Below are 23414 nucleotides of genomic sequence, written 5' to 3'. Positions count from 1 at the left end.
GCTGCTCCACCACAGAAAGTGGTCTGGAGCACAGCAATCATCTCTGAGAAGATTCCATTTTTTCCTCTCTCCATCAGAATTCTAAGCTTCCCAGTCATCAGTTACTTACCTAAACTTTCCTCCCTTATTCTGACCTAATTCCCACCCATCCTTCATTCCTCTCCCTAGTAAATTCCTCCCCCTTTGTCTCTTAAAATTTCTAATTCCCAATGTGAAATCAATCCACCCTTGTATTTTTCAACCCTTTCTCTGAAGACTGTATTCATCTCTTAACTAAAAGTGGCTGTATCCTGGGGACATGGTTTCTATGCAGCCCTCTCAAATGGATTATTTCTTTTCTCTCAGACCCAAAGTGCTTCTGCATCAGCCTCACTCCTCAATGCCAGCTGGAGTTTTATCCCCCCCTTCCCGCTTACAAATCCCTTCTGCTCCTTTGAGGCTCACAGCATCCAACTGTACCACTCTTCTTCCTCCATGTTATAGTCACTAATTAGTGGCCTCTGGGTCTTTCATCCTCATTCTCAGTAAAACTAGCTTGCAATTCAATTTTCTTCTTATCTCTATCCCTGTCATCCTTCTTGCTGATTTCAACAGGTAGGCTGACGATTGATTCATCCAATACTACAGACTCCTGGTTTCTTGACTTCCTCATATTTTCAATGATGTGTTTCTTCTACCCTACCATAGCTATCCACCATGCCTTAGATCTCGGCATCAACAAAAATGGCATAATCTCCAAAATTTCAAATGCAAATATCTCATCCTGGCTACAAATATTATTCTTCCAAGCTACTTGCTAAAGTACCCTTTCTTCAAAAGTGCTTTCATTTTTTTGTTGTGACCTTTAATCCAACCACTTCTCTTTATTCATATAAGAGAATGAAAGCCCTCAATCACCAACCCCTCCTTATCCCTCATTTCTTCTTTTCTAGTTTATATTCCATGACCCATTGTTATAGTTTTTTCCTTCAAACCCTTAACTTCCTTGCCCTTTTTTTTTTGGCCATGCCTTGCAGCATGCAGGATCTTATTTCTCTGACCAGGGATCAAACCAGTGCCCCCCTGCATTGGGAGGGTGGAGTCTTAATCACTGGACCGCCAAAGAAGTGGCCTCTTTGCCCTACTGAATGAAGTTTGGAGGCCCAATAAACAGCACCCTTCTTCCTGCCTGAGTTCTGAGTACTTGAGAGGTAAAATGAAAATCTAGGTAAATAAAAGCAGATGAAGATGATGTATCTTCTTTCCTACTGAAAAAGTTAATCTCGGGAATGTGACTTAATTTTGCAGCAAGGACAGGCTTTTCAAAAGTGTGTCTTGGGCTTATGCACTCAGGGATGACCTGAACAACTGCAGCCACCCCCTCACCCCACTTTCTCCCCATACCACGGGATCCAGACTTCTAAAGCTAGGGTGTAGAGGAACACTACAGAACATACGTTTGCTCTGGGCTGCTAGACCCTAAAAGAAAGGTAAGAGAAAGGGGCTGGCTTTATTTACATGCCCACTCATTGATCCCAACCTCAACAATAATATAATTCACTCCTCTCTATGGGAGGAGAGAGTGAGAAGCATTACACCAGTGAACTCCCTCCACATGGAGAGAAACATTACGACTTGGCAATGCATTTCCCCCAACACGTCTCTTCCTCCGTTACACTTGCCTTATAAAAGCCCAGCTTTTTGGGGTCTTTTCCCTGTCACCACCAGAGCAATAGAAGGTTGTCTTCAAAATACTTTCACAAATTTTATCCTATTTGAATATTATAAAAACCACATGAGAGGAACTCGACAGGTAGAATCACCTATTTTTTAGGTAAGAGAATTGAAGCAATGCGTATTTATTGTCATAGGTTACAGTCGATATGGTAAACACAATTTATCTGAGAGGAGGTAGGTTAGTTTCCTGCTGTTGCTGTAATAAATTACCACATATTTAGTGGCTTAAAATAACACAAATTGATTATGTTACAGTTCTAAGATCAGAAGTCTGAAAATCAAGGTGTCAGCAGGGCCAAGTTCCTCCCAGAAGCCCTAGGTGAGACTCCATTTCCTTGCCTTACGCATTCCTGCATTCCTTGGCTCATGGTCCCTTCCTCCATTTTCAAAACCAATAGCATAGGGCTTCCCTGGTGGCACAGTGGTTAAGAATCCGCCTGCCAACGCAGGGGACACGGGTTCGAGCCCCCGTCTGGGAAGATCCCACGTGCTGCAGAGCAACAAAGCCCGTGCGCCACAACTAATGAGCCTGTGCTCTAGAGCCTGCGCTCTAGAGCCCACGAGCCACAACTACTGGGCCTGTGTGCCAAACTACTGAAGCTCGCGCGCCTAGAGCCCGAGCTCCGCAACAAGAGAAGCCACGCAGTAAGAAGCCTGTGCACCGCAACGAAAGAGTAGCCCCTGCTTGTCACAACTAGAGAAAGCCCTCGCACAGCAATGAAGATCCAACACAGCCAAAAATAAATAAATTTATATTAAAAAAAGGAAAGAATTAAAAAACAAACCAAAAAAAACACAATAGCATAGCATCTTCAAACCCTTCTCTGACTCTGATACTCCTGCCTGCCTCCCTCTTTTCCTTATAAGGACCCTTGTCATTACATTGAATCCACCTGATAATCCAGGATAATAGCCCCATCTCAAATCCCTTATATTAATCACACAAACAACATGCCTTTTTGTCATGTAAGGTAACACATTCACAGGATTCAGGGATTGGGACATGAAAATCTTTGGGGAGACATCATTCTTCCTATCGTAAGAGGGATAGCACCATTACTTCAAAAAAAGAGGTGTTAGTATTCTAGTTCCAGAAGAAGTAATGTCTCTTACCACATTTATTACTGAAAAAGCAAACATACAAATACATATAAACATGAGCACCCAGAATAGTACCTCGTTCAGAGTAAGCATTTAGTGTTTGTTGAATAAATACATGCATACCACATATCTAAGAAAAAAGTTTCAAGGGTAAAGAATAGTTGAAGTAATATAAAATAATCACCTAATTAACATAACAAAGACATTAATACCTGAAGCCAATTGTTTAATTAAATGATCTGAAGAAGCGATTTGGATCACCAGCAAAATAAAACTTAACAAAGTTATCTTCACTTTGTACCAGTATGTCTCCCCACCTCATTCTGAATCTGTCTCATTTCCTTCCACCGTTTAATCCCTAAACTGGCCAAACTAGTAAATGGACATATATTTTAAATATTTGTTGCACTTATTCAAGAAAGGAGTACATTTAATTTAAAATTAGGTGAGCTGCAGCACTTCTATATTCTACTGCAGGTTCCAGTCAGTGAATAAAGGAAGAAAAAGAAATAAAAGGCATATAGATTTGAAAAAAATGTAGAAGTGTCTTTATTTATAGATGACACATTGTATATGTAGAAAATCCTAGGGCAGCTACAAAAAGGGATACTAGAAGTAGTAAGTTTAGCAAGATCTCAGGATACAAGGTCAATATAAAATAAGCAACTGTATTTCTGTATATTAACAAACCATTGGAAATTGAAATTAAAAATACCATTTACAATAGCATAAAAAGTGAAATAATTAGGGATAATTTTAACAAAATATGTGGAAGAACTCTACATGGAGAACTACAAAATATTGCTGAGTGAAACTAAACAAAACCTAAAGAAAATGAAGAGATAGTCCATGTTCATGGATTGGTAGATTCAATATTGTTAAGATATCAATTGTTCCCAAACCTATTTATAGATTTAATGCTATCTCAATAAAAATAAAAATTGTAGCAGCTTTTTTTTTTTTTTGGTACAAATGGAAAAGCTGATTCTAAGAATTATTTAGAAATGCAAATAACTTAAAACAGTCAAAATAGTTTTGACATAGGTGAGCAAAATTAGAGTACTTATATTACTTGATTTCAAGATTTACTCTAAAGCTACAAAAATCAAAACAGTGTGATATTGGAATAAGTATAGACATGAATCCATGGAGCAGAATAAAGAGTCCAGAAGTAAACCCATAGACATATGATCAATTGATTTTATACAGAGGTGCTGACATAAAAGGATAGTTTTTTAGCAAATGGTGCTGGAACAATTGTACATCCATATGCCAAATGTGACTCTCAACCCTTAATTGGTACCATACACAAAAATTAACTAAAAAAAAAAAAAAAAAAGAATCAAAGGCCTAAATATAAGAGCTAAAACTATAAAATTTCTAGAAACAAACATAGGAAAAAAATTTTGTAACTGTGAGTTATAAAAAGATTTATTAGATAAGAGGCAAAAAGTATGAACCATAAAAAAATGGATAAACTGATTCAACAAAATTAAAACTTTTGCTCTTTAAAAGATAGTTAAAAATTAAAAGACGAGCCAGAGGCTGAGAGAAAATTTTACAAACCAGAAGTGTAACCAGAATAAAGAATTCTTACAACTTCAGGTAACTGATTAAAAATGGGCAAAAGATTTAGACACGTCATAAAAGGATATATATAAATAGCAAATGGCCATAAAAAGATGCTCAACATCATAAGTAACTAGGGAAATGCAAATTAAAACCACCTATTAGAATGACTAACATGATAACACCAAGTATTGGTGAGGATCTGGAGCAACTGGAACTCTTATAAATTGCTAGGGGGAATGTAAACTGGTAGAACCACTTCAGAAAAGAGTTCAGAGGTTTCTTAGAAAGTTAAATTTATGCTTACATATGACTCAGCAATTCTACTCCTAGGTATTTACCCTAAAGAAATGAAGATATTCTACATGAAGGCCTGCACACATATGTTTATAGTAGCTGTATCCATAATACATGAAAACATGAGAACAACATGGATGGCCGTTAACAATGATGGGCAAATAAACTGTATGAAATACTACTAAGTCATAAAAAGGAATGGAAAACTAATCACACAGCATGGATGAATCTCAGAACATCATGCTGAGCAAAAAAAGTCAGACACAAAAGAGTACATATGTATGATTCCATTTACATGAAACTCCAGAAAAGACCAATGTAATATTTAGGAACAGAGCAGATCAATGGTAGTTTGGAATGAATGTGCATATGGAAGAGCAAATGGGAAGGAGCATAAAGAGAATTGCTTCAGGTGATGGAAATGTTCTGCACCTTGACTGTGGTGGTGGTGATGTGGGTTTATACATTTGTCTAACTTTATAGAACTGTGTAATTTAAATGAATACATTTTATTGTACATAAATTATATCTTAATAAAGTTGACTTAAATGAAATAACTTGAGTGAGCTGAAGCGTGTACATTTTTTTCTCTCAAAATATTCCTACTTTTTGGACTTCCACAGGCAACTCCACAAATCAACTTAGTAGGTAAAATAGCTGAGTGACACTGAACAAGTGGAGATATTACTCTGGACTGAGCAATTTTCCTCATCAGTAAAATGAGTCAATTAGATGACTTCATTTGTTCATTCAATAAGCACTGACTAAAGCTCACTATGGGCAAGAAATATGCCAGGTTCTAGAGATATAAAGCTGAAAAAGAAACCATTTTTGCCCTTTAGGAATCTGTCTAGTGGAAGACAAAGACAAGCTAACGTATCATTAGGATACTGCTTACGTATATTTAGGGTATGAGGAGAATTCATAAGAGAAGCGATCTTCCCTGATAATGCAACACCTGAGCTGGGTTTTGAGGTACAAGTAAGAGTTAGGTAGAGAGGGAAGAGAAGGCATTCCAAGCAGAGGGTGCTGTATGGGCAAAGGGCCAAAGGAGAGAGAGACATACCATGTGTTTAAGGTACTGCAGGTTGCTTAGTACATCTGGAACACAGATTTCATCCTTGTGTCTTGACTGAAAAAAAGTTTTAGAAGATTCTGCTAGTTTAACCAGTGTGTAGATAGGGGTCCTGTACCAAAGATGATATCCATGTTGTAGAGGATCACCTAAAAGGTAAAATAACTATACCTTCAGTTAGGATCCTTTCTATTGCAAAGAGAATCTTTTGGCTCATGTAACAAAACAGTCCAGGGGTAGACTGATGGAGTGTGACCTGGGAATTAACAAGGTCAACAGAGCAGCTTCTCGCTTTTTGCATTCCTAGGCTGCAGCAGCTCCAGACCCTATATCCTCTCTTGTTCATATCCAGCTTCCCTGAAAGATTAAACCAAAGCCTCATAATCAAGTTTCATTGATTTTGCACAGTCTTAGGTTTTGCACAGATCCTGAAGCAATCCTTGTGGCCAGAGAGATGGTACATAATGATGGCTTGGCCAGGACCCAGAGGTCCTGGAGGTGGGAGTCAGCCTCATCTGAAGCGCATGGAGGAGGGGTAGATCTCCAAATAAAAATTAGAGCCTTTGCAGAAGAAGGGAGATTATAGATACTTAGGAGGAATTATATTTTAAGAAAAACATAATTGTTGAACAGATTCCAACAATTTTTAGAACAAGTCCGGGGGTACAAACACACATGGACAAATTTCTTCTTTCATCTTCCATTCCTAGGACTAGTCAATGAAAATTGACTTCAGAACAAAGTGATGTGAGACTCAATACATATACAAAAAACTATCACTCAATATTCTAAGCACCATATTAGTAAATGAGCAGTTTTATGAGAACAAAGAGAAGGGTGTAATTAATTCTAATTTATAGGCTCCAGGGTATCTTACAGCAGAGGAGAGTTTTTTAGTGGGGCCTTGAAAAATGGAGGTCCTTCTGGCAGAGATAAAGTACAAGGCCATAGCTGGTTGAGGATGAGCATGTAATTTGGTGAGGATGAAGCACAGGATAACAGATCAGTGTGAGAGAACAGGAATGGAAAGATCAAGCTGTGGTGAATTTCCCCCGCTCTGCTACAGAGCCTGGACTTTATCCTTTAAGCAATGTGGTATTGTTTAATTTTTAAGCATGTAAGTGACACAATCGAACCTGTATTTAGAGAGCTGCAAGAACAGATTAGATACTTCCTGAGACAAGGAAGAAGATAAGTATAGGGGAATAAAGCTAAGTTGTGAAGTGGAAGCCTGAGGGAGTTCAAGCCTAATGGTCTCTATTTTCTCTATGAAATAGGCAGAGAGAGTACATGCAGAGTGTAAGTGGGTGCTATGCATTTAAGATACACTGAAAATTTCAATTAGCCAGAAGGCTGCATTACCAAAACATTCTGATCTAAAAGATTGTTCAATAAACTCTTCCACGATATAAGGTCATACATATTACATACATACATAGTGAGTGAACTGAAATCCAGAAGAGCCAAATGCCATTCGTCTATTAGGCTATTTCACCACCAGTAAGAATGCCACAGGCAGAATAATGATGTAATTATCACTGGTCATTCAGGTCACTGTGATCACTGGCAGAGCCTATGTGAGGGGCTGCCAGGGGTTGGTAGGAGATGGCATGGGAGAATGCTGGAGGGAGGAGGTCAAGGGAAGTAGTGTGAGTGTAGCTAGAGATGGAGTGGGCAAGGCAACCTGACTGCCCTCAGTGCAGTATTTTAACAAGCAGCCAAGAGCAGCATATGGCTGAGAGGGGCTTGTGACAGCAGCGAAATGTGTGGCAGCCTACTAGGTTTGGCTTTGGGGTTCAGATTCAGAATGACTGGCTACAGCCACCTGTTCCAAATGAAAGGATCTGCTATGCCATGGTCCACTCATTTTCTTATAGATATAGAAGAAGTCTCAAATGATCAAAGTCATACAAATGCTAATGAAGTTGGGCATTCTTCACATATTATCTTCTACCACTTGATCTTAAAATGTCATATTTGAAATTAATTACTGGGACCTCCCTGGTGGCACAGTGGTTACGAATCCACCTGCCATTGCAGGGGATATGGGTTCGAGCCCTGGTCCAGGAAGATCCCATGTGCCGCAGAGCAACTAATCCTGGGCACCACAACTACTGAGCCTGCACTCTAGAGCCCGCGAGCCACAACTACTGAAGCCTGAGTACCCAGAGCCCGTGCTACGCAACAGGAGAAGCCACCGCAATGAGAAGCCCGCGCACCGCAACCAAGACCAGCCCCGGCTCACCGCAACTAGAGAAAGCCTGCGCTCAGCCACGAAAACCAAACACCAAAAAATAAATAAATAAAACAAAACAAAATTAATTACTGACAACCTCTTATATTTGCTTGGTGCTTTGTAGTTAAAAAAAAAATCACTTTCAAATGTATTTTCTCATTTGGTCTTACTCAATCCTGTAAGGTAAACAGAGCAAATACAAAACTTTCATGCTGCCTGTCGTCTCCCCCGCATACCCCACCCAAATTACAGATAAGAGAGAATAGATTATCTGGGGACTTCAAGCTAGGACAAGAACTACTCCAGTTTAATGTTTCTCCCACTAGATTACTACATTGCTACTTTTAAAAAAGCTTATGAATATTCTCCTAAAGAAAAAAGCCAAAGGTGGGTGTATCTGTACACATTTGACCTTAATCATTTAAAACTCTCTCTCTTCCTAACAATCATGGGTATATGCTTATCCCTGTGATGAATGTGCATTTGTATACACAGAATGGCAAAGCGTATGATTATAATTGTATCGCCTTCAAAAGCAATAACATGGAGTTTATTAAGAATCAATCACTGAATAAATGATTATTTAGTCCTCAATAAGTCAACAAGTTCCTGATGAATAAAAGCATTTACATAGATTTCCAAATTAATAACTAGTAGTTATATAAAATTCCACCACACTTGCAGTCCTGTGCTAAACCTCATACATTTCCTAAAAATATACTCTAAATAAAAGACTCCAGAACTAGATTTTGATAAAACTTAATACAATTCTAAGCATTCAGTAAGACTATCAATCCATTGATTCAGAATTTTATTGAAGTGATCAGCATCTTGAATTTGAGTATAAAATTGAAAGACAATGATTTTTGGACTTTTTTCCCCACATTCTATCATTCTGCATTATAGAAATGTTAGGTCTCTAAGAAGTAATATAAACTAAGACCCTCTACTTACAATAAGGACCAAAATAAGACTGATGCCTTGCATAATGTCTTCAGTTCTAGAATGAATGTATAATACCTACTTCTGGTCTCGCTAAGCTGCTCTGCCCTAGAAGTAAATCTCATTAAACCAAACTTCAGTAAAAGTGCATATGGGGTTTCCCTGGTGGCGCAGTGGTTGAGAGTCCGCCTGCCGATGCAGGGGACACGGGTTCGTGCCCCGGTCCCGGAAGATCCCACATGCCGCGGAGCCTGCGCGTCCGGAGCCTGTGCTCCACAACGGGAGAGGCCACGACAGTGAGAGGCCCGCGTACCGCAAAAAAAAATAGTGCATATGGTTTTGATTTTTCATTCCCTTCATTGAGTCCTTGGGTGTCCTCTTTGTAAACTTCCAAAGTAATGGAATCTGGCAACAGATCTCAGCAGTGTCAACTCTTCTAACTAAGAGATGGAAGGTTGAGAAATTTAAAGGGATCATTCTATTTTCTTTTTTCAGAAAGTGATGAATAAAATTGTCAGGTGGAGACAACTGTATTTGACCTTCCCCAATAGAGAGAGAAATAAAATGGAGAGGGATCTAGATCTCTGATGAGAGAAAAGTTGTTAAAAACACCAAAGTACATTTGAATTCCTACTTAAAAGCATTATCTTTTTCAAGTCTTCCCACATCCTGCCCCACCCCTGGCTTTGAGTGAAATGCAATTTATAAGACAAAATGATTCATTATCTAGAGATAAATTTACAAACTGACATAAGAGAACTGTCCCAGAGGCTACATTACCTATTCAAGTTTATTACAGTATCTTTAGTTCTTATTGCATATATTGTTACACGCCTTTTACAAGCCAGGGTTATCTATGCTATGTATGCTCAATTTAGCAGAAGTTATATCTACTGCTTCTCTCTTGAAAATCAGCAGCATGCAGTGCAATACGTGGTGTGCAGAGTTATTGTTTCAAAAAGTGAAAAACTACTTAGGTTTAACTGAGGAGGAACATGATCTTTATTGGCTTATATGCAAAGTTTAATTTTGGTTTTATGCAGAGTTTGCATAGTTCATGATTACTTTCTAATGAAAAACTAGATGTGTTGTCAGTGACCCTGAAGAAGATCAGGTGACAGTAGCAAACAGAAAAATTTGAAGAAGAGGCATAACTTTTAAAGTAGAAAGGTCAGCAAGAACTGCCTGAAACAAAAAACAAAAGGAATGATTAATATCGGCATTCTGATCAGCAAAGTGAAGCCTATGAAATAAACACAGAAACACCTTTACAATGTAAGTCTGATATCAACACACTCTAAGTTCTTCAGATTGGTCCCAAATCTCTGTACTGAAGCTACAACCTTCTTTCTCTTTTCTGAACATCTTAATGTTAGAACATGTGGAAAATACTCAAATGTGCAGTAGAAAATAATCTGGACTTTAGTCTTGAGCCTTCTTCAAATATACAAGGTAGCATGAGTTTATAAGAGGTCTAACATTTCAACTTGCTTCTATAAATAAACGTACATTATGAATCCTAGTCCCGTTATACTAAGGAGAAACTGACTTTAGGAAATCACCTTAAGATGGAACTAATGTTTACTCAGATGCAAGATGCATAAACATCCTCTTCCCTTTAAACAAAGAATGTAGGCAGCTATTTTAAGGATAAAATGTACATTTCTATGAGAGATAACAAATAGAGTAATATTGTAAGCCACTATTTAATTGAACCATGCTTCAGGTGTAAGATATACTACTGAAAAGAAACGAGCTTTAAATAATTAACTCACAACTAAACATAAACAAAAAGCCCATGTATCTTTACTATATCATCCAAACACATGCTCTTTAATTCTTTCAACTAGTTTGTCTTTGTCCTATGAGCATATGAACAATTATAAGAAAATGCAACATAAGCCCCAATAGTTTCTATTAAAACTACTAGGTATCTTGTTTCCTGTAATGGTTATAGTGGTTTCCCATAATAATCTTGTTTATGACTTCTTCACAAGAACATTGTTTTCAAGTAATTAAGGAATTCTGAATACTTAATATTACTTAGCTCAAAACTTATGGGTTTTACCCAAGTTAAAAAATTAGTCTGCGAGTAATGTGTGTCCTATGCATCTGATACTAAAGTGCCCGAGCCTGGCAATCTCTCAGGAACTATTTCCATCCCATCTGAGTGAAACTTATCCTTACTTCAGCTGCAGCCAGTGATGTCACCTCCATCAGGTTCACTGCTCGGAAAGCAAACACAGCAGCTGCCAGGACTGGAAAAGAATGCACACTATTTCAACTGCTGGTCTGGTCTACTCATCAGCCAGGCAATTTTACTGCTATGCCCACAACCCATGATGAGGGCTCAGAATTAGTGCTTCACAACTGTATCCTGCATTCTGAGTTAAGGCCTTGTGATGAATGGAAATTGTCTCCTCTGGAGAACAGTGGCTTGATGGTGCAGTTTTGGGAAAAAGGGAAATTTTAGTGGTTTTAAAAAAGCCATTTTATACATTGTTTCATACCTATAACTTCAATTGTAACAATTTTTAAATGGCATGAAGATCTAATGACTATCTTATAAATAAAGATTTATTTTGATGCAGGTGTTTCTTACTGATGCAATGGAGAGGCTTCTGAGAAGTTATATGCAGACTGAATTTTTAAATATATCAGATGATGTTTCATATGTATCAAGGAGGTATCCTGATAAAAATGTGGCAATAAATTCTTTCCTTAAAAATATTTTTATACTATTTTGTTATATTTATATTTTTACGCTCAGCATTGACTTTCTTAGAGTGTCATAAATGGATACGTCTGTGGGGCGGGCTACTGTGGGATTGATCCTGACATTTACATTAATGTTGGCCACAGAAAAAGAAGTTGAAACTTTGAAAAGAAAATAAACCAAACCATTATAGAACATCTTGAAGGTCAATAATATATACTGACTAGAAAACATTTAGATTTTTGTTCCCATTAATCACCTGCATATGAAAAGAGAGTAATGCTGACATGAGTTATGTCTTATTATATAATCTACCATAAAACTTTGTGAAAGTGAATGAGTCATCATGAACAATGGAAGGACCATGTAATAGGTTCAGGCAACTCTGATAAGGAAACGGTACTGCCTGGAGGTGACTCTTGACTTCTCCCCATTTTTTTCATCACCAGTAGTGGTAGTACATTCCCTACCCAACAAGTCCTTAAAGTTTAGAAAATGAATGGTAAGGAATCTTTAAAATTATTTGGAAGACTCGTTCCTAGGTATATTGCATAGATAATGCAAATGTTTTTTTTTAAATATATTTTTACTATGGAAGTAATAATAATGATAATAGCAGTTAATTCTAATACCAAAAATGAGTTAAGTACTATTGTTAGCCCCATTTTACTAATGTAGAAACTGAGGCACTGTGAGTTTGGATGACATATTCAGAGTCACACAGGTAGAAAATAGTAGAGTGACTACTCAACTCTGGCCCTAGAGCTCAAGCATTTAACCACTATGTGATGACATTTTTGAGATTGAAGGTAAGCAGTAATGACTCATCCCTGATATAGAAATCTGTGTGCTTTCCTAACAATCACCTTCTCTTTTGTCTCTCAGAATAGTTTTCCCCTGGGAAAAACCGTAATGGAAAAGAATATAAAAAAGACTGTATATACATGTATAACTGAGTCACTTTGCTGTACAGAAGAAATTAACCCAACATTGTAAATAACTATACTTCAATTAAAAAAAAAATGGTTTTCCAGAGATGGCCTGAAGGATGATGCATGGTGGTCCTGGGCTCTGGACCACCTGATAGGGGTCATGCCTATGGAGTAGAAGTCAGGATACAGGTCTCTTAATTTCCCCAGATAGAGGCCAAGTGACTGGGAAGCACAGGCATTTTTCGAGGGGACAACAGATTTTGGACAGTTTGTCAAAAAAAGCATTAGAACTAGTTAGGAAAATTCTGGGAGAAAAATACATGGTAGTGGTAAAACAAAATTTAAAAAATCATCAGCTGGGATTATTTAATATGTAACAAGGGATATAAGAGATGTGGGGCAAAGAATTTACCCTTTAATTGAAATGGAGAAAACTTAAGTACCTAAAGTCCCTCAGCTTCCATTTCTACAAGAATATCAAAGAAAACCATTTCTGTGGACCAACAACTTCTTTATAGTTTTCTAATATCTGGAATCATATTTGAAAATGGAGACATTTTAGGAGCTAAGGGTTGTGGTCACTATTTCCTTTTTTGAGTATAATTTAACGGAGTTGGTGAAAGCTTGACAGGATGGTCAAATTTTCCGCTGTAGCAGGAAAGAGTTTTACATGGTGGGAAATATATAGTTTTTCCAAAGGTAGATAAGAAGGGGAATAAAAGAGTAGTTACTAATTGACTTCAGCAACCAAAATGCTTATGTGCTCACAACCTTTATTTATCTTGGTGTCACATCACAGAAGTTCCTTTCCGTCTGCTTCATGATTGCTTTGCCCAGTACTTCCTCACAGCAGGTTTATTTGCCAAGGAAAACAGGTCTATACTTTGGGATATTTTCTTTCTTAATTAAAAAAAAATTTTTTTTTTTGGCTGCACTGGGTCTTCATTGCTGAGTGCGGGCTTTCTCTAGTTGCAGCGAGCGGGGGCTACTCTTTGTTGCAGTGAGCAGGCTTCTCATTGTGGTGGCTTCTCTTGTTGCGGAGCATGGGCTCTAGGCACGCGGGCTTCAGTAGTTGTGGCTCGCGGCGTCTAGAGTGCAGGCTCAGTAGTTGTGGCCCACGGGTTTAGTTGCTCCACGGCACATGGGATCTTCCCAGACCAGGGCTCGAACCCGTGTCCCCTGCATTGGCAGGCGGATTCTTAAGCACTGCGCCACCAGGGGAGTCCTGGGATATTTTCAACTGAAGTCATGCTTCATATGAAATATAGAAAATCAAATATTTACTTTTGGTCTTTTAAACTTTTCTCATTACTTTAATTTTAAGCAACTCTATCATGAACATTAAGACACCTATGCTTTAAACTGTTCTTCAAAAGGCCCAAATTATTCACAATTGAAACCAGTAATATTTACTAAAATATTTCGAAAGACTACATAAGCTCACTTGAGCAAAAAAGGTGGTCACAAAATATTCAGCCCCAAAAATGTATAAAATAATCAAAACTAACTTATATACACATCTACATGCAATTACCTACCCTATGGCTCTTTATCTGAATTCCATGGTAGGAATTCCCATTAGTCTAATTCCATTTCTAGATGTTCTACAATTCTTCTCTGTTGATTTCTTTTTTTTAAATAAATTTATTTATTTGTTTATTTTTACTTTTGGCTATGTTGGGTCGTTGTTTCGATGTGCAGGCTTCTCATTGCAGTGGCTTCTCTTGTTGCAGAGCATGTGGGCTCTAGGCGCAGGGGCTCAGTAGTTGTGGCGCTTGGGCTTAGTTGCTCTGCGGCATGTGGGATCTTCCTGGACCAGGTATCAAACCTGTGTCCCCTGCACTGGCAGGTGGATTCTTAACCACTGCGCCACCAGGGAAGCCCCTCTGTTGATTTTTTAAAAACACTCAGAGAAAGTGAATGGATAGTGTGAACTGCATTTCTACCTATACATCAATAACTTTTTAATTACTGTATTAAGCTTACAGCAAAGTACGTGGCTTAGAGCAAATGCAGCATTCAACATTCATTTCTCTTTCACTTCAGTTTGCTGAGGGGTGATAAGTCACAGAATGGGAGACTTTAAATTGGAAGACGCTTTGAAGGTCTTCCAATTCAACATTTCTTTCATGATAGAAAACCTCTTAACCCTTCAGATGACAGTTAAAAAGCCCATTCTACTTTTGGAAAGTCCTAATTATTAGAAAGTACTTTCTAATACTGAGCCCATTTCTTTAACATGCTCTAATGTTTTCTGAAATGATACAAAAAGCTACATACAATACTCTTCAAAATTTATGCCCTACCCAGAAGAGTTATTTGGTAGAAAATCTAAAATCCTGTTACCTGAGAAATGGTAGCAAAAAACAATACTACTTAGCCTGGAAAATAGAAGACTTTGAGGAAAGGAGGGCGTGAGAGAGTAGAAAAAGACATGATGATGATCCTGGTTTAACAGTAGTACATTCTAACAAGTTATATTATCCAGGGACTTCCCTGGCGGTCTAGTGGTTAAGACCCCGTGCTTCTACTGCAGGGGTTTGATCCGTGGTGGGGGAACTAAGATCCCACACGCCATGGAACATGGCCAAAAAAAAAAAAAGTTATATTATCCAGAAATGAAATGGGCTACTTGGTAAGACAGGGATTATCCAACACTGAATGTTCAGGCACAGGATAAGGACTGCCTGTTAGAAATATTTAAAAGAAGTTATACCTGATGACCTCTAGGATTCCCTTTTGTCTCTAGATTGTATGTATCACTGACATTCAGCCCAAAGAGGTGATGGCAGACCAGTTTTTCCTAACTCATATTTGTACGGGCTTTAAAAACCACTGAGATAGAAGGATACTGGGAGTTGTTAAAAACCCCAGTAAATGATCTCTCTCATTATACCAGGGGCAACATTTATCTTCATGGTACTTTATTATTACCTCAATTTTCCTTTTCAAAATGCCACCTAATTACTCGAACTTTCAGCATTCAAAAATATGTTAATATGGTACCTAGAGAATCTTCTGCAAGAAAAGGGTCATCAATTGAGCATTATTTCCAAATGGCCCAGAGAGGTGTCTTTACAATGCTATCACTGGGTAAAGATTAAATAATTTGTTCAATGTCACAAAACTGGAGAAGGTTGGAACCAGCATTCTCTGCTCTCCATGTGAAAACCCTGTAATACTTATTTGAATTCCCTGATAATTTCAATGATAAAAATAATTGAGTCGATTTTACACACAGAGAAGCAAAATAATATAAGAAATCTGTGCCCTATGTGTTATCACACAGTTGCCCTCTGTGTATATCTGTTGTAAGAACTTAATTATTAAATAAGAGATAGATTTGTGGCTTTCTGAAAAAAAGATGAATTTCTTTTTGGCTTAAGAGAATATGTAAAAAGGGAAACTCAGTTACCAGGGCAGGAGTCAGAGACTGTTAGCAACAAGGAAAAGGTTTTGAGTTCAGTATAAACTAGTCCAGAAGAGCTGAGATTTCAACTATGCAGGGAGACTCAGTCTCAGTTTGGATTTTAGGTAGTAGTTGAGAAAGGGCACAGAACAGAACACTAAGGTAGTCACAGGAGTCAGGAAAAAAACAGAAGTATACCTACACTCTGCTGTGCAAACCTCACAGGTGCTGAGACCGTAAGCCCTGGCTGGATTAAAAGCAGGGGAGGGGAGCTGGACATTCCCAGAAGCGACGAAAAAAGACTAGGAATAGATGTGATGGGCAGTTATGCAGACGTATTTAGATTGCAGAATCTCAGTGCTTGTCTTCTAAGGCAGATAAATCTACTAAATGTTCATGAATTAGAAATGAAAGACAACTGTAGACCCAAATTCCAATTACAGATGGTGAATATCAGAAAGGAAAGGGGCTTTACTATAAAAAGAGCATGTGTTTTACAAACAAGCACTTACTCTTACCAGCAAGAATTTCCAGAGAGTTGTACCCTAGGATTCTATCCCACAAAAGCAAGAGTTGATCTGTAGCTAAGTATCCAGAGAAAGCTCGAACCATCCATTTAAATGATATGCGAAGTCTGTAAGCAAAGAAAAAAAAGAAATTTTACCAGTGGAATTTTTTCTCATCAAAAAGCAGTATCAGAAGAACTCAACCAGTTCCATTATTAGGTAACTCCTTTGTGGGTCTGAAAAATCACATGGGCATTTAAAATTCAAGCACTCTACATATATACAATGGAATACTACTCAGCCATAAAAAAGAATGAAATAATGCCATTTGCAGCAACATGGATGGACCTAGTGATTATCATACCAAGTGAAGGAAGTCAGAAAGAGAAAGACAAATACCACATGAAATCACTTATATGTGGAATCTAAAATATGATACAAATGAACTTATGTATGAAACAGGCTCACAGACACAGAAAACAGACTTGTGGTTGCCAAGGGGGAGGGGGGAGAGATAGATGGGGAGTTTGGGATTAGCAGATGCAAACTATTATGGTATTGAATGGATAGAAAACAAGGTCCTACTGCTGTAGGTCCTACTGTTCCTACAAGGAACTATATTCAATATTCTGTGATAAACCATAATGGAAAGAATATGAAAAAGAATGTATGTATACGTATAACTGAAACACTGCTGTGATTAACACAATATTGTAAATCAACTATACTTCAATAAAATAAATTAAAAAAACCCTCAAATACTCTATTAAAAGCTGTAAAAAGTACAATGGTGAGAAACCATGAGTCCTCAAATTAGTGGTCTCAAAAGCATTAAGAGGGCTTCCCTGGTGGCGCAGTGGTTGAGAGTCCGCCTGCTGATGCAGGGGACACAGGTTCGTGCCCCAGTCCGGGAAGATCCCACATGCCGCGGAGCGGCTGGGCCCGTGAACCATGGCTGCTGAGCCTGCGCGTCCGGAGCCTGTGCTCCGCAACAGGAGAGGCCACAACAGTGAGAGGCCCGCATACAGGAAAAAAAAAAAAAAAAAAAAAAAGCATTAAGAGAAAGAATTATATTCCTGAGTCCTACTTTATGTTATAGTTCATTCTTTAGAAAACTCACTTCTACATTCTGTTTTTCAGGGTGTGTACTAATTAGCTATCAATGAGGTGATCTTATAGTCTTAACAGTTCCAGGCAAGGCTAGAACATTTGAATTTTTATTCAAGATACTTCAAAGAGCTTGATAGCTGCATATTTTTCCAATTCAATAAATTATATTCCTACATTTCACTCAAATGGCTACAAAGGATGAAAAAAGACAAAGAAAACTAGTTTTAAAGCTATAGGGGGACTTCCATGGTGGCACAGTGGATAAGAATCCGCCTGCCAATGCAGGGACACAGATTTGATCCCTGGTCTGGGAAGGTCCCACATGCCATGGAGCAGCTAAGCCCGTGCCTCAAACCACTGAGCCTGCACTTTAGAGCCCGCGAGCCACAACTATTGAGCCCATGCACCTAGAGCCCGTGCTCTGCAACAAGAGAAGCCACCGCAAGGAGAAGCCCGCGCACCACAATGAAGAGTAGCTCCTGCTCACTGCAACTAGAGAAAGCCTGCGCACAGCAACGAAGACCCAACGCTGCTAAAAATAAAAAATAAAATTAAATCTTAAAAAAAAGAAAAGCTATAAGGGACCTTAGAAATAGATCTCTGATTTGAAACCCTTAGTTTTATAGAGGAGGTCATCAGAACTCTGAAAAATCAACCAGAAAATTCAATTAAATTCTATTTTGCAAAAAAAAAAAAAAAAAAAAAAAAAGTCCTAAGAAGTATGAGATCCTACTGTTTCATAAATAGGCTATGTTACAATAACAATTTATCTCTAGAATCAGGAAATAAACTCTTTGGCTTTGGTGCCTGAAGAGATTAAATAGTCTCTCAATTTCTGTACTATCTATTGGCAATTAAACATCACTTGACTGCCTCTGAGAGGTTCTAGCCCAATTCTTTGTTAAAATTGTTATATAGATAAATATCTGTACTTTTTCTTAAAAGAGAAAATGGGATTGAGAGATTGCCTTTGTTGGTGTCACATTAACTTTCTTGAGACTGAAAAAGGACCCCCCCCCAAGTTTCAGAAATTCCTCAATACTAGATAACTATTGTTCTAATATAACGAAGTACATGTAGGCAGTAGTATTGATAAATCAAGATTTTTGGTTGGTTTTAGAATATCTGTTTATAGATGCCAAAGAAACTTTTAGCCACCAATTATTTTAAATTTAAATAATTTACTAACTTTTAAGCCTAAATTATTAACTTCAACTAGTTTCATTTTACTGGATCTCTCAGTGTCTTATTAGAACAACAGCACCACACTTCATGCCTTCTGCTCCCTAGTATACAGCACAGATTCAATTTCTTAGAAATACAGTTTATTGAGGTATAATTTATGTATAGTAGAATTTGCCCTTACTAATGCACAATTCTGAGTTTTGTTAAGAACCAAATGGAAATTTTAGAACTGATAAATACAAAAACAACAAAAACAATAACAACAACAACAACAAAACAGCCCTCACTGGATGGATCCAATAGCAAAATGGAAATAACCATTGAGAGAGCCAGTGAATTTAAATATAAATCAATAGAAGTGTCCAATCTGAACTACAGAGTAAAAAGGATTGAAAACAGAATGAACAGAGCTTCAGGAAGCTGTGAGATAAGACTAAAAGTTTTAATATTTGTGTCCCAGAAGAAAAGGATAATGAGTGTGCTGCAGAAAAAAATATTTGAAGAAATAATGGTTGAAAACTTCCTAAATTTGGCAAAAGAAATAAGCCTCAAATTAAGATGTTAAGCAAACCCTAAACAGGATAAACCCAAGAAATCCATGTCCAGATACATCATAATCAAACTGCTAAGATCTAAAGACAAAGATCTTGACAGCAGCCACAGAAAAACAATAATTGATATTATTTCTTCCTGACATGTTTTGTAGAATTTGCCCATGAAACCCTCCAGGCCTCGAGTTTATTTGAAAGTAGAAGGGATAAATTAAAGATGTATATTGTAAATCCTAGGGCACTGTTATAGACTGAATGCTTGTGTCCCCACTCCCACCCCCAAATTCATATATTGAAATTACCCCCCAATGTGATGGTATTAGGAAAGAGGTGTGTGGCCTTTGGAAGTTAATTAGCATTAGATAAAGTTATGAAGGTAGGTCCTCATGTTTGGGATTAGTGCCTTCGTAAGAGTCATGTGAGAGCTTCTTTTTCTTCTCTGCTCTCCATCATGTGAGGATACAATGAGAAGCAGTCTGCAACTTAGAAGAAGGTCCTCTGGAACTCAACCATGCTAGCAACCTGATCTTAGACTTCCAGTCTCCAAAACTGTGAGAAATAAATTTCTGTTGTTTATAAGCCATACAGTTTATGGTAATTTGTTATAGCAGACTGAACTAAGACAGACACTTATCAAAATATATTTTTAGAAAGGTATAAATAATAATCCAATACTGGAGATAAAATGGAGTAAAAAATTATTCAATTCAAAAGTAGGCAGGAGGGGAACTTCCCTGGTGGTCCAGTGGTAAAGAATCCACCTTACAATGCAGGGGACACAGGTTCGATCCCCGGTCAAGGAACTAATATCCCACATGCTGTGGGGCAACTAAGTCCACGTGCTACAACTACTGAGCTCATGCGCCTCAACTAGAGCCTGCGTGCCACAACTACAGAGCCCACAAGCTCTGGAACCTGCATGCCACGACTACAGAGCCCACCTGCCCTGGAGCCTGCGCGCCACAACTAGAGAAGAGAAAACCTGCATGCCATGACTAGAGAGAAGCCCGCATGCTGCAACGAAAGATCCTGTATGCCTTGACAAAGATCCTGTGTGCCGCAACTAAGACCCAATGCAGACAAAAATAAAGAAAATAAATAAATAAATAATAAATAAATTAAAAACAAACAAACAAACAAACAAAAGTAGGCAGGAGGGACTTCCTTGGTGGTCCAGTAGTTGAGAATCCGCCTTTCAATGCAGGGGACATGGGTTTGATCCCTGGACGGGGAACTAAGATCCCACACGCTGTGGGGCAACTAAATCCTTGCACCACAACTAGAGAGAAGGCTGCATGCTGCAATGAAAGATCCCGTATGCCACAACTAAGACCCGATGTGGCCAAAAATAAATAAATACATATTAAAAAAAAAAAGTAGGCAGGAAAAGAGGACAAAAAGAATAAAGAGCACATGGGACAAACAAAAAAATGTCTATCAAGATAGTAAATAATATCAATTGATATTATTTTAATCCAATAATATCAATTACATTAAATGTAAGTGGAATAAACACACCAATTAAAAGACAAACTGCCACACTGAAAGACCCAAGTATACTTTTGACAAGAAAGCCATCTGAAAAGTAAAGACACTGATAATCAATACGTTAAAAGTAAAAAGACAGAAAAGAATACACTACACAAATTGTAATAAAAAGAAAGCTGGAATGGCTGTATCAGACATAGTAGATTTATTGCTAGGAAAAGACATTACATAATGATAAAAAGATCAATTCTCCTAAAAACAGAGTCAAATACATGAAGTAAAAATATATATAGCAATGCAGAAATAAAAAGACAAATTCACAATTATAATTGGAGACTCTAACACTTCTTTCTCAATAATCAATGGAAAAAGTAGACAGAAAATTAACAGGTGTATAGAAGTCTTGAACATTATCAACAAGCTTGACTTGATTACCACTTACAGAACATTCTGCTCAACACTAGCAGCATACAAATTCTTTTCAAGTGTACATGGAAGATTCATCAAGATAGATCATATTCTGGGTCATAAAACAAACTGCAACACATTTAAAAGAACTAAAATCTTATGAAGCACATTGTCTAACTGTAACAGAATTACAATAGAAATAATAACAGAAAGACATAATATCTTTCCAAATATTTAGAAATTAAACAATGCAGTTTTATATAAACTATGGTCAAAGAGGAAGTCACAAGAGAAATTAAGAAACATTTTGAACTGAATGAAAGTGAAAACATAACACATCAAAATTTGTTGAGTGGAGGTAAAGCAGTGCTTTGAGGGCAATTTATAACATTATTGCTTACATTAGAAAAGAAGAAATCTCTCAAATTAATTATCTAAATTTCACCTTAAACAAGTAGAAAGACAAGACCAAAACAAAACTAAAGCAAGTATACAGAAGGAAATAACAAATAAAAGCGCATAGGGCTTCCCTGGTGGCGCAGTGGTTGAGAGTCCGCCTGCCGATGCAGGGGACACGGGTTTGTGCCCCGGTCCGGGAAGATCCCACATGCCACGGAGCAGCTAGGCCCGTGAGCCATGGCCGCTGAGCCTGCATGTCCGGAGCCTGTGCTCCGCAACGGGAAAGGCCACAACAGTGAGAGGCCCGCGTACAGCAAAACAAAAAAAAAGAGCATAACTCAATGAAACCGAAAATAGAAAAACAAAATCAATGAAACCAAAAACTGATTCTTTCAAAGAAGAATAAAATTAATAAACCTCTGGCTAGAATAATCAAGAAAGAGAAACAAGATACAAATATCAATCTCAGGAATGAGAGCGGTAATGTCACTCTGATTCTATAGATATTGAAAGGCTAATTAAGAATTATTATGGAATATTATGAATAATTTATGTCCATAAATATGATATCAGATAAAACGCACTAAGTACTCAAGAAGAAGGAGATATCCTGAAGAGTCCTACATCTAGTAAAAAAAATTAAATTCTAAATTAAAAACCTTCCAATAGCATTAGTTTTAATTCATGAAAGCCTTTTAATAATTGATTTCTAGCCTGATAATTAAATTTTTATATTTTCTCTTGCATCAGAATTTTAATGTTTATCATAATTCACTGAAATAAATTTGTTCCTTTTAATGATTAAAGTGTATAAATAGACTAGAAAAAAGTCAGGATTTTAGCTTCTAGCAATAAACTAAATGTCTTCACTCTAGTAAGGAAAAGCATAGTTATATTCAAATATTCATTTCACAGTAGTAAAATAAAGGTCAGTTTACCACAAGAAAAAATGACTTGTATGTAATATAAAATATTTCTGCCATATTCTTGTTTTATAATATTAATTATTAATAAAATCCTGTTTTTTAATGTCTACAAAAGAAAGAGTGTCACCTAGGTGTTATCAACTGATGATATGAGGTGTTGTTTTATAAATGGCATTTCTAAGATCTAAAATGTCTGAAATTCTAGAGAAGAGAAACTAGATGGTGAAACTATGGTGATTTTAGAATGGAGATATATATGTATATATGTATATATATATATGGAGATATAGATGTATATATACATATATATCAATATATAAACATATACATATTCAATCTTTAAACAACTCCATGAGGTAGGAATTCCCTTGATTTTAAAGATGAATAAATTAAATTATCTTGACTTAAAGAAAGAAATTGAGGCTTAGGTAAATTAAATAATTTTATCAGGATTTTATAGTTTAGTAGAGATAGAATTTGAATCTGGGTCTGTCTCTTAAACCCACCCACCCACTCATCCATCGGCTATGGATTCTATTTCCCATTAACTACTTTTGTGGTCTCAAAGAGTTAGTGTTCCTTTCAAATATGCCCTTATATAGGAGAAAATGGTTACACAGAAATGAAGACAGTAGCAAAACACTGATAAATCATTTGGAAATTTCTGTTGCCTTAAGACACTGTTAATTAAAAAAGAGAAAAGAGAACCAATAATAATGAGGTCCACAGGTACCCTACATATTCATTGATAACTCATACTGAGATAAATGAACAAAAATTCAAGCTTTTGGAAGAAAAAAATCACAGTGTACAACCATTGGTAAATAATCAATCTAGATTCCTTTAAC

General features: G+C 37.2%; 1 protein-coding gene across 1 annotated transcript in view; it reads right to left on the bottom strand.

Moving 5' to 3' along the window:
* Positions 1 to 10023: 10023 nt before the first annotated feature.
* TBC1D19 (TBC1 domain family member 19) overlaps positions 10024 to 23414 on the bottom strand; it is a 154868-nt gene continuing 141477 nt past the window's right edge. Inside the window, exons 19-21 of the mRNA XM_082838743.1 lie at positions 16512 to 16627; positions 11124 to 11194; positions 10024 to 10121 (exon numbers count right to left, since the gene is read on the bottom strand). Of these exons, the coding sequence (XP_082694869.1) occupies positions 10047 to 10121; positions 11124 to 11194; positions 16512 to 16627 (262 nt within the window). The 3' untranslated portion in view covers positions 10024 to 10046. The remainder of the gene's footprint in view (positions 10122 to 11123; positions 11195 to 16511; positions 16628 to 23414) is intronic.

The sequence above is a fragment of the Leucopleurus acutus genome (genome assembly GCF_964270905.1).
Source record: "Leucopleurus acutus genome assembly, chromosome: 4".
Lineage (NCBI taxonomy): Eukaryota > Metazoa > Chordata > Mammalia > Artiodactyla > Delphinidae > Leucopleurus > Leucopleurus acutus.
Note: the sequence above shows the minus strand (reverse complement) of the source record. Positions and strands in the feature narration are given on the sequence as shown.